This window comes from Pongo abelii, chromosome 19 (assembly GCF_028885655.2).
Source record: "Pongo abelii isolate AG06213 chromosome 19, NHGRI_mPonAbe1-v2.0_pri, whole genome shotgun sequence".
In the NCBI taxonomy this organism is placed as follows: Eukaryota; Metazoa; Chordata; class Mammalia; order Primates; family Hominidae; genus Pongo; species Pongo abelii.
This window is the reverse complement of record NC_072004.2, coordinates 83,715,868-83,728,283: the sequence shown is the minus strand read 5'-3', so window position 1 is coordinate 83,728,283 and position 12,416 is coordinate 83,715,868. Positions and strand designations below refer to the sequence as shown.

Here is a 12,416-nt window from a genome sequence, read left to right as displayed (position 1 = left end):
GTAATCCTCCAACATGCTATGAAGTAGATTCTCTTATTAGCTTAATTGTGCAGATGAGGAAAAGGAGACTTGGAGAGATTAAGAGAATTCCCCCAATAGTAGAGTATAGATTCAAATCCTATAGGCGTTTATAACACCTTCGCTACACGGTAGAGAGTATAGGTCTCTACTTGACCCAAAAGCAGTGCTTTTTTTTTTTTTTTTTTTAGACAGAGTCTTGCTCTGTCTCCCAGGCTGGAGTGCAGTGACACGATCTCAGCTCACTGCAACCTCCGCCTCCCAGGTTTAAGCGATTCTCCTGCCTCAGCCTCCCGAGTAGCTGGGACTACAGGCGTGTGCCAATATGCCCAGATAATTTTTGTACTTTTAGTGGAGACAGGGTTTTGCCATGTTGGCCAGGCTGGTCTCGAACTCCTGACCTCAGGTGATCCGCCTGCCTCAGCCTCCCAAAGTGCTGGGATTATAGGTGTGAGCCACCACGCCTGGCCGAAAGCAGTGCTTATAACCTCTGCAGTCACAGAAACCTAAAACACACAATGCATGTGTGAGGCCCTTAAAGAGGCCACTAGTTTAGCTCACTAAGGCCACTCAGCCAAAAGACGTGACACAGGCAGTGGTAGCAAGCGGAATCTTTGGGACCAGGGAAGATGGAGAAGAGGGAAATCTTAGAACTGCACAGGGACAACATAGGCTCACGATGTCAATGTCATTCAATGGCAATTAAGAGCAATACCCAGATAGCCTGAATCGACACACAAGGGGCCAGCAAGGTGCCTGCTCTGTGTGTGCAAACCTTTCCAGGGACTTGGCCTTGGAGGCCCCAGTGGACAGGTGCTCAGCATTCAGGCCAGCAAGCCTTATCTGGGCCTCAAATTCAAAGCAAGCCCCCTGACCTATGAAAGGGGATCACGGGGCCAGACTCTGCTCTTCACAGGTAATGTGCAAGGTTGTCTATTAAATGGCAGTTAGGCTGGCTGGCTTTTACTACTTTACCTGTAAACCAGAGGAATGTGTTTTCCTTCGCTGTGCGGTCAACTTTGTCCTTGATCTGGCCCACCAGACCGTCCATCTCCCGGAGCCCTGCACCATACAGCCTGCTGCCCTGTGGTGCTGCTGGTAGCTGAGTCACGGGTAAGGGCACGTGCATGTGGGCCAGAGCCACATACAGCAGGAAGGGCCTCCCGCTGGTGCTGAAACAGGAGAACCAAGAGGTGACTCTGCAGAAGGCTCTCCTGGCTCATCTGGTGCCTCAGGGATCCTCCCTCTCTTCCAGGAAAATCCCCAAAGCTCCTTCTGCCCCACGGGCTCAAGAAGGACACATTTATCCAGAACCTTCCAAGGAAACGTGAAAGCAATCTGGTTAGCCAATTAAAAATGAGAATTGTAATAATAGTTACTATCCCTTATCATTTACTGAGAGCTTATTATATGGGACTCACGTTGTCTAGGTTCATCGTCATCATAGCCCCGTTTTTCAGATGAAGAGTCAGAAGCTTAGAGATTAAAGGACTTGCCCAGGATATGCAATTAGTTACGTGTCCAAGTCTTGCTCTTAACTGCCACATTGTAAAGTCTAAGGCACACACACCTTTAAATTTTATTTTGCAGCATCCACACTATCCTGTCCATTCTCAGCCCCTCATTCCTTTCTTTCTTTTTTTTTTTTTTTTTTTATGAGACAGAGTCGCACTCTTGTCGCCCAGGCTGGAGTGCAGTGGCGCGATATTGTCACGCTGCAACCTCCGCCTCCTGGGTTCAAGCGATACTCCCGCCTCAGCCTCCTGAGTAGCTGGGATTACATGTGCCCACCACCACGCCCATCTAATTTTGCACTTTTAGTAGAGATGGGGTTTTGCTACGTTGGCTAGGTTGGTCTCAAACTCCTGACCTCAGGTCAGTGCTGGGATTACAGGCGTGGGCCACTGTGCCTGGCCAGCCTTGTTCCTTTCTAAGAGATAAATGGTTGTCTCGAGTTGATCACAGGAATTTCAAGGACACCTATGACCACCAGGTAACATCTAGATCAGGGCTCTGTCAGAGGCCCTGTTGTTCTGCTGCCTCTGTACTAATCCTGATTCCCCTGGAAAGTGCAGAATTAAAGGCTTGGAGGGAGCTGGCGTGGCCTCCAAGCAAAGGTCCCAGTCCTACTCCCAGCCAAGAGCAGCTGCAGAATCACAATGGTGGCAGGAACCTTCAGGGGGCCCCTCTCCCACAGATCCATCCATGGGGGGTCTTTCAGAGGACACCAAGCAAGGGTATTGGGAGAGTACAGAGTCAACATTCTGGTGGGGGTAGATGCATGGCCCTTTCATACTAGTTCACCCAGAGATTCAGTTGGCCCCAGGGTTCTCCTTAGCTCACCCTGGTTTACACCACCTTATAGCCTTGCTCTATAGCCAACTGTGCCCTCAAATCCCCCTGCATCCTGGCTCCCAGGGTCTGCCGCCCGGGACTGTGCTTGCACTCAGTTCTCTTTGCTATGCATAAAACCCTGGACACAAGTCCCAAGACAGGGGCCTCTGCCTTCCCCATTTTAATCCACACTTTCTCTGCAACATTGCTAGAGTTGTGTTGTTCAGGGCAGCAGCCACAAGTCACATGTAGCTATTTAGATTTAAATTAATGAAAATTAAATCATATTAAAAGTTCCACAGCCCACACGCTAGCACATGGGTGGACCTGGAAAATATTATGCTAAGTGAAATAATCCAGTCACCAAGAAACAAATAATTGTATGATTCCACTTGTGTGAGGAACCCAGAACAGTCAAATTCAGAGAGAGAAGGTAGGATGGTGAGTGGCAGGGCACTGCGGGGAAGAAAAACTGGGAAGTTTATGTTTCATGGGTACAGTTTCAGTTAGAAAAAATGAAAAAGTTCTGAAGATGGATAGTGGTAATGGTTGCAAAACAAAGTGAATGTTTAATGTGACAGAACTTTACATTTAAAATGGTTAAGATGGTAACATTTTATGATTATATACATCTGTATATATACATACCCACAATAAAATACACACACACACACACACACACATAAATTCCTAGCCACATTTCAAATGCTCAGCAGCAGCAGGTGGCTAGAGGCTAGCAGCTTGGACAGTGCAGACAGAAAACATCTCCATTCTTGCCTAGTTTTTTCATACAGCACTGATTTGCAGTGCCTGATGCCCACTCTCCCAGGGATGGTCATGTACAGTTGTGCAGGTTGTGGCCTGCATCAGGACATACTGCTGAGTGAATGGGTCCTTATTTCCAGCTTACAATCTACTGAGTGGGTACCCTGCACAGGGCAGTGCCTGGCCAGCGGGGGTGTCTTTTTTTAATTTTCAGGTAGATTCCATATTGCAGTGGTGCCTAGACCTGGCTCAAATTTCAAGAATTTTGCAAACCAGTTGTTAAACATGGCCATTGCTAAAAATTCAATTATATAAATTCACAATTAAATAATTTTTTTTTTTTTTTTTTTTTTTTTTTTTTTTTTTTGCCAGGCATGGTGGCTCACACCTGTAATCCCAGCACCTTGGGAGGCCGAGGAGGGCAGATCACTTGAGGTCAGGAGTTTGAGACCAGCTGGGCCAACATGGTGAAACCCTGCCTCTACTAAAAAATACAAAAATTAGCCAGGCGCGGTGACAGGCACCTGTAATCCCAGCTACTCGGGAGGCTGAGGCAGGGACAACTGCTTGAAACCAGGAGGCAGAGGTTGCAGTGAACCAAGATTGTGCACTGCACTCCAGCCTGGGCGACAGAGCGAGACTCTGTCTCAAAAAAAATAAATTAAATGAATAAATAATATTTTTAAAGGTAGTACATTCTCACCATTTATCACTTCCTAATTACTACATTCTACTATGATGTAGGCTCATGGGGTTATTTACATCTATTGTATCTGTGTGGCGGAAATAACACACAATGACTTGCTACTGCCCATCATTTCTCAACGCCGCATTCAGTGACATCTCCATAGCTGGAAATCAGCCATGGTGAGATTGAGTATTTACACCTCAGGAATTGGCAAATGCTACAGATTGCGGCTGTTTTCTTAGAAATCAGCTCACCATGTGTATGGGCGAGGGGTGGTCCTGCTGTCCACCCTTCATCATCCATCATCATCTTCCAAACTCTCACCCATTATCAAAGTCACATTAGCACCCTGAGCCAGAGGCTTACAGAGACGGGCAGTTATGAGAGATGGCAGAGCACAGGCTGATGAAGAGCACAGGCTTGAGAATCCTGCATCCAAACCTCCAGATTTGTTATGTCATGACTGTGTAGCCCTGGACAATTAACTTAACCTCTGTCATCTATAAAATGGGGACAATCAGACCTCCCCAACAAAGTTGTTATGTAACTTCCCACATTAAGCATCTAACAAATGGTAGCTTATTTTGTTGTTGGTTTTTTTTTTGTTTCTGAGACAGAGTGTCGCTCTGTCTCCCAAGCTGGAGTGCAGTGGCGCCATCTCGGCTCACTACAACCTCCACCTCCCAGGTTCAAGCAATTCTCTTGCCTCAGCCTTCTGAGTAGCTGGGACTACAGGCATGTACCACCACCCCTGGCTATTTTTTGTATTTTTAGTAGAGACGAGGTTTCGCCATGTTGGCCAGGCTGGTCTCGAACTCCTGACCTCAAGTGATCCACCTGCCTTGGCCTCCCAAAGTGCTGAGGTTACAGGCATGAGCCACTGCACCCGACCGCTTCCTTGTTAATAATGTTGAATACATGCCAGCAGTAGTAAGTATAAATGATGCCCAGGGATGTACCTCCTTCCCTGCATCCTGATGCCAGGCTAGATTCCAAAACATGGCATCAGGCAGAGCCCACACAGACTAGTCCCTTGGGGGCATCTGTCCTGCAAGCCACCTCTTCATTATGCACCTGAGCTGAATGGAAAATAGAGTAGGGGACACCTGGTGCTTTAAAAAAATACTGATTGTATCACAGTGTGACTCCATTTCTGTTTTCTAAAATACATTCATTTCAACTATACCTTAATAAAACCAGGGAAACATATGTTTATGCACCAGCATAGAATGAGGCTAGAAGAACATACTCAGAGCTATTACAACAGGTTATCCTCACGCCTGTAATCCCAGCACTTTTGGGAGGCCGAGGCGGGTGGATCACCTGAGGCCAAGAGTTCAAGACCAGCCTGGCCAACATGGTGAAACCCTGTCTCTACTAAAAATACAAAAATTAGCCAGGCATGGTGACGCATGCCTATAATCCCAGCTACTCAGGAGGCTGAGGCAGGAGAATGGCTTGAACCCAGGAGGCGGAAGTTGCAGTGAGCCCAGATTGTGCCACTGTACTCCAGCCTAGGCAACAGAGCAAGACTCTGTCTCAAATAAACAAACAACAACAACAACAACAACAACAAAAACAGGTTATCTCTGGGGTGGAATTCAGGGTGATTTTGTTTTGTTTGCTTGTCTCAGTTTTCCGAGATTCCTAAAGGGAACACATGTTATTTTTGTGGGAAAACAAGTGGAACGGTGAGTAGAGAAGGAAAAAAACAAGTAAGATGACAGAGGGGACATTCCAGGAGAGCAAGAGGATGGGGCAGGGTGTGGAGAAGATTATGGCGCAGGGACAGCTAAGGCTGGGGAAAATCATCTGATCCGAAATGGAAAAGGGCAGGTGAGAGGTACCCATCTCTCAAGAAGTGTCCCCAGATGGTGCCTGGGTGGAGGGAGGCAGGCCTGGAGGTGAAGGCAGGGCTCCCCTCATGCAGGGGGAAATGAACACCTGCAGCTCTCAGCCCACTGGCCTCTCTGGTGGTGGCTCCCTGGGGATAGATGGGCAAGGGGTCTCTCTGAAATGGACTGCTGCAATAACCACTTGTCCCCCGCCCCACCATTTCACCATCTTCCACTAGACCCCGGCATCACAGACAACCTTCTCTAACCCAGACTTGATCTGGCAGATCCCTATTTAGAAACGTACTAGGGCTCAGCCAGGCACAATGGCTCACGCCTGTAATCCCAGCACTTTGGGAGGCCAAGGCAGCTGGATTACCTAAGGTCAGGAGTTCGAGACCAGCCTGACCAACATGAAGAAACCCCATCTCTACTAAAAATACAAAATTATCTGGGCATGGTGGCGCATGCCTGTAACCCCAGCTACTACTCGGGAGGCTGAGGCAGGAGAATCGCTTGAACCTGGGAGGCAGAGGTTGTGGTGAGCCGAGATCGCGCCATTGCACTCCAGCCTGGGCAACAAGAGCAAAACTCCGTCTCAAAAAAGAAAAAAAAGAAACGTACTAGGGCTCATTGCAGCCTGCAGGGTCAATCCAAACTCCTCACTCAGCCTTTGCAGCTTTCCCTATCTCTGTCCCTTCCAGCCTGATCTTCCTTCCTCCTCAAAGATTCTTTCTATATGCCAGTGTCCCAAGCACCTCACCTACTTCCTGTGCCTCGTCTATGTTATTCCTCTCTCAGCAGTATTCTCCCTGTTATCTTGCCTAAAAACACTTAATCGGTTCTTAAGATCCAACTCCAAAGCCACCAATAGTCCTCCTGCTTTGCTCCCAGGTCATGGTTGGCTGCCTCCTCTCTTCCCCCATCCCTGCCATAGCCCTTTTCCCTGCTTCTTGCGGTATTAATAAGATACAAACAACCTGCATTAAAGCCATGTTTTTACATATCTGTTTCCTCACTAGCTTGGGAATCACTCAGAGACTGGACATGTCTAATTCACATTTGAATCCCTGGCACAGCACCAGCACATCACTGGAGCTGGATAAAGGAACTCACTCATTTATTCATTCATTCATTAAATATTTCTTAAGCTCTAACTGGGCACTGGGGACAGAGCAATGAGCACAATAGATATGATTTCCACCCTCTTGGAGCTTAATATCTAATTGAGACCAGGAAAGAGAAAAAGGCAACTAAAAAATAAATAAGATGATTATTTAAAAATTTAGTATAGGTAGCACATCCCAAATCTGAAAATCCAAAATACTCCAAACTCCGAAACTGTTTGAGTGCTGACCTGACACTCAAAGGAAATACTCATGGGAGAATTAGGGATGCTCAGCCGGTTAAGTATAATGCAAATAGTCCAAAATCTTTAAAAATCCAAAATCTGAAATACTTTTGGTCCCAAGCATTCCAGATAAGGAATACGCAGCCCATAGGAGTGATGGAAGAGAAATACAAGGTTTTGGGGGTTTTTTGTTGTTGTTGTTGTTGTTTTTTTGAGATGGAGTCTCACACTGTCGCCCAGGCTGGAGTGCAGTGGCCCAGTCTCGGCTCACTGCAAGCTCCGCCTCCCGGGTTCACGCCATTCTCCTGCCTCAGCCTCCCAAGTAGCTGGGACTACAGGCATCCGCCACCATATAAAATTTTTTTATATTTTTAGCAGAGACAGGGTTTCACAGTGTTAGCCAGGATGGTCTCGATCTCCTGACCTCATGATCTGCCTGCCTCGGCCTCCCAAAGTGCTGGGATTACAGGCGTGAGCCACCACGCCCGGCCGGTTTTGGGGGTTTTTTAAGAGACAGGATCTCAATGTGTCAGGCTGAAGTGCAGCGGCGCAGTTATGGTTCACTGCAGCCTTGAACTCCTGGACTCAAGTGATTCTCCCAGTTCAGCCTCCCGAGTTAGCTGGCACTACAGATTCACACCACTATGCTCAGCTATTTAATAACTTGTATTAATTTGTTTTTTTTTGAGACAGAGTCTTGCTCTGTCGCCCAGGCTGGAGTGCAGTGGCACAATCTGGGCTCACTGCAACCTCCACCTCCCGGGCTCAAGTGATTCTCCTACCTCGGCCTCCAGAATAGTTGGGACTACAGATGGGCGCCACCACTCCCAGCCAATTTTTGTATTTTTAGTAGACACAGGGTTTCACCGTGTTGGTCAGGCTGGTCTCGAACTCCTGAACTCAGGTGATCTGCCTGCCTCGGCCTCCCAAAGTCCTGGGATTACAGACGTGAGCCACTGCGCCCAGCCACTTTTTATAATTTTTTGTAAAGATGAGGTCTCAGCAGGTTGTCCAGCCTAGTCTGGAATTCCTGGCCTCAAGCGATCCTCCCACCTGGGGGGATTACCCAATGTAATCCCAAAGCACTGGGATTACAGGTAGGAGCCACCGCACACAACCCACTTCTTTGTTATTCTTATTTACTTTACTTTTATTTTATTTTACTTTTCATTTTATATTTTTTTGAGACAGGGTCTTGCTCTGTCACCCAGGCTGGAATGCAGTGACACAATCTTGGCTCACTGCAACCTATGCCTCCCAGGCTCAAGTGATCCTCCGTCCTCAGCCTACCGAGTAGCTGGAACAACATGTACAGATCACCACGCCCGGCTAATTTTTGTATTGCTTGTAGCGACAGGGTTTCACCATGTTGCCCAGCTAGTCTTGAACTCCTAGACTCAAACAATCTGCCCACCTCGGCCTCCCAAACTGCTGGGATTATAGGCATGAGCTACCACACCCAGCCTTTTGTTAATTAGTAGTTTCTAATATTTCAAAATCAGGAGGTTTCACACAAAAGCCAGGTATCCTATCTCTGTTGTAAAATGAAAAGATCTGATATTCCAGGTTCACATTTTCACAAAGAAGCACCAAGCAGCTAGAGCTAGGTAGTAGCTGCCCCCTGCAGATGGGGCATGTGCTTACGGGTTCACTGTAGACCCCACCACTCCCTAATGCCTTACGTTCATCCTGCTTCCCTCTTTAAGGTTACCTATCTGTGCCTTCTAGATGCGGGAATTTGTAACTTCTCTCTGGTAGAATGAAGGATAGCTCCCAAAGATAAGCAGGGTCTAATTCCTGGAATCTGTGAATGTTACAGTATATGGCAAAAGAGACTTTTCAGGTGGAATTATGCTAAGGGTCTTGAGGTAGGCGGATCACCTTGGATTCTCCTGGTGGACCCGAAACGCCATCGCAAGTGCTATCGTAAGTGGGAGCTAGAGGGGAGATTTCACTGAAGATGCAAGTGAACAGCAGAATTAGAGTTGAAAATGATATGGCCATAGCTTAGAAATGCCAGAAGCTGGAAAAGGCAAGGAAGGAATTCTCCCCTAGACACTCCCCAAGAAAACAGTCCTGCTGATGCCTTGATTTTAGCCCCCTAAGACTCATTTCAGACATCTGGCCTCCAGAGCTGTAGCAGGGTAAGTTACTGTTGTTTTAGCTACTAAATTAGTGGTTGGTTGTTAAAGCAGCAATGGAAAAGTAATACATCCTGCCAGCTAGTGAGCTCAACAAATGCCTTGAGTGCCCAGAGTGCAGTGGGCAGGCCCTACCCTTGAGGAGCTTATACCCTAGAAGGAGAGGACAAAATGATCATGGCAGTGGAACATGATCAAAGCAACAGAGGGATAAGCCCCAGGGACTCTAGGAACATACCTGAGGAATCTCTAATCCAGGACTGCAGATTTCCAGAAGGGGCTGTTTTCCAGCTTTATTTATAGGAGACAGGTATGCGTCCATCTCTGCTGAGCAGCAAAACTCTGCCATGGCCTCAAGCGTGCCGAGGCCAAGGGACATGGTGTGTGTGCACGGGTAGGTGGAGGCAGGGGGAGGCCCTGCGGAGGGAGGGAGACTCCTCACCTTGCGTGCTGGATGAACTGGGTTGCTTTCTCAGCATACTTCTGGGCAAGGCTGCTCAAGTTCACCGGCTGCTCCACAATGTTGAGGTTTTCATAGAGAGGGAGGGCCACGTCAGTGTAACAGTCTCTTTGAAGGTTCCTGTGTGGAAACCACAGACCATAGAGTATTCATTTCCTATGTACTCACGGACCAGAACTAAATGCAACAATGCATATGTACATAAATACAACACTCTGGCCCCAAATGATTTTTCTGGTTGGCCATTTCCTCCAAGTGTAAAAGTCTATGCATAATGCTTTCTTCCATTCCCTTTGAATCGATATTTATGTTCCTTGGACAAGCTGACCACTCTGCAAAGCTTACAAAGACTCTCGTGAGCTAGGGACATTATTTTTTATTACTTGCATTTTGCAGGGAGAGAAACTGAGGTCTAAAGAGCCTAAATGATGTCAAGCAGAGTCCCACCGCCAATCAGTAGCCCCATTGCTGGATTTCTCTGCTGTCTCACTTCAATCCCAGCCTCTGTGTATGGCGTGCAACTCCACGTTTTCTGAAGTCAAAAATTGGGACGTCATGTAATACCAGGTCTGTCAATAGGACAGAATATATAAGATGGGCCAGGTGCAGTGGCTCATGCCTGTGATCCCAGCACTTTGGGAGACCGAGGCCAGCAGATCACTTGAGGTCAGGAGTTCGAGACCAGCCTGGCCAACAGGGTGAAACCCTGTCTCTACTAAAAATACAAAAATTAGCTGGGCGTGGCAGTGCACATCTGTAATCCCAGCTACTCGGGAGGCTGAGGCAGGAGAATCATTTGAACCCGGGAGGCGGAGGTTGCAGTGAACTGAGATCATCCTACTGCACTCTACCCTGGGTGACAGAGTGAGACTCCATCTCAAAAACATAAATAAATAAAAAGGAATACATAAGATGGGTTGGGACAATTTTAATTTTAAGCCACATTTGCAGAATTTGGAGAAACTTCAGCAGTTGGAAAAAAAATAAGAGTCAAACAAATAACATCTCCTGGAAAAAAAAAAAAACACAAGCTCATGGCCAGACACGGTGGCTCACGCCTGTAATCCCAATACTTCGGGAGGCTGAGGCAGGCAGATCACCTGAGGTCAGAAGTTCAAGACCAGGCCAGGCATGGTGGCTCACGCTTGTAACCCCAGCACTTTGGGAGGCCAAGGCGGGTGGATCACCTAAGGTCAGGAGTTCAAGACCAGCCTGGCCAACATGGTGAAACCCCATCTCTACTAAAAATGCAAAAATTAGCCGTGGTGGTGCGTGCCTGTAGTCCCAGCTACTCAGGAGGCTGAGGCAGGAGAATTGCTCGAACCCAGGAGGTAGAGGTTGCAGCGAGCTGAGATTGCGCCATTGTACTCCAGCCTAGGCGACAGAGCAAAACTGTCTCAAAACAAAACAACACAAGCTCAAGTTTTGGTCTTACAGACTGAAATGAATCTGACCCACAGCTGCCCATCAATGTGGCTGAGTCATGGTCTGACTCTGGTCATGATCTCTGGCAAGTTACTTAAGCTCCCAGAGTTATCTCCCTATCTGTAGCATTGGAGGGCCTGTGCCATCCTTACAGGGGTGCTGGTGGTCTAAAGGAGATAACAAATGGTTAGTGCATTGCACACAGCTTCAGTGTATCAGGAATTCCGAAAAAACTCAAGCTCTCAGTCCTGGTCACCAAAGAGAACCAAGAAAGAAGCTGAGAGCAATGCAGACAGAGGTGGTAATGAATGGAGTTCCCTCAGGCAACTACATCATCCTAATAGTGCTGGAAAGGATTTGTGAAGAAATCAAAACTTCCCATCACACCTACATGCACACACACCCCATTATAGAAATATAGGCGATACGGACAGACTGTGTAGATAATTGTCAATAACCACAATTTTTGTTTTGTTTTATTTTTTTGACACAGGGTCTCACTCTGTTGCCCAGGCTGAAGTGCAGTGGCACAATCTCAGCTCACTGCAGCCTCAAACTCCCATCTTAGCCTCCTGAGTAGCTGAGACTATAGGTGTGTGCCACCATGCCCTGCTAATTTTTGTATGTTTTGTAAAAAAGGGGTTTCGCCATGTTGCCCAGGCTGGTCTCGAACTCCTGAGCTCAAGCAATCCACCTGCCTTGGCCTCCCAAAGTGCTGGGATTACAGGCGTCCCAAATTTTTTAAAAGAGAAAAAGAATTATCACCATGCTGGGCATTATAACACTAATCGCACATTTATGTTGAATTTTTCAGCTTTTTATCATATCATTGCAACTCCATGAGTCATTTACATTCTTTCCTATTTTTCTCTCTCTCCTAAGCCACCCATTTTTTTTCTGTTTGATTTTTTTCTTTTTTTTTTTTTTTTTTTTTGAGACAGGATCTGGCTCTGTCACCCAGGCTGGAGTGCAGGGGCATAATCTCAGCTCACTGCAACCTCCTCCTCAAGCCATCCTCCCACCTCAGCCTCCTGTGTAGCTGGGACTACAGGCACCGGCCACCACACCTGGCTAATTTTTGTATTTTCTATAGAGATGGTGTTTTGTTGTGTTGACCAAGCTGATCTCAAACTCCTGGGCTCACAAGGTCCACCCATCTTAGCCTCCTAAAGTGCTGGGATTACAGGAGTGACCCACTGCACCTGGCTTTCTACTGGATTTTTAACATAGATTAAAAAGAGATTCTTAACATAGATTAAAAATTTTTAAAAAAATTTAAAAAAAATACAGAAGGAGCAGGATTGAAATTTAAAAAAAAAAAAGAAAAGAAAAAGAAAAAAAAGAAAAAAGAAGAAGAAAAAGAAGGCCAGGTGCTGTGGCTCACGCCTATAATCCCAGC

At 46.9% G+C, this 12,416-nt stretch overlaps 1 protein-coding gene across 5 annotated transcripts in view; it reads right to left on the bottom strand.

The window, feature by feature from the left end:
* Positions 1-12,416, bottom strand: part of ARSG (arylsulfatase G) — a 151,002-nt gene that overhangs the window by 45,382 nt on the left and 93,204 nt on the right. For all 5 annotated transcript variants that reach the window (XM_063718916.1, XM_024234748.3, XM_054537311.2 and 2 more), the window contains exons 6-7: positions 9,575-9,712; positions 994-1,190 (exon numbers count right to left, since the gene is read on the bottom strand). In XM_063718916.1, coding sequence (XP_063574986.1) covers positions 994-1,190; positions 9,575-9,712 — 335 coding nt within the window. The remainder of the gene's footprint in view (positions 1-993; positions 1,191-9,574; positions 9,713-12,416) is intronic.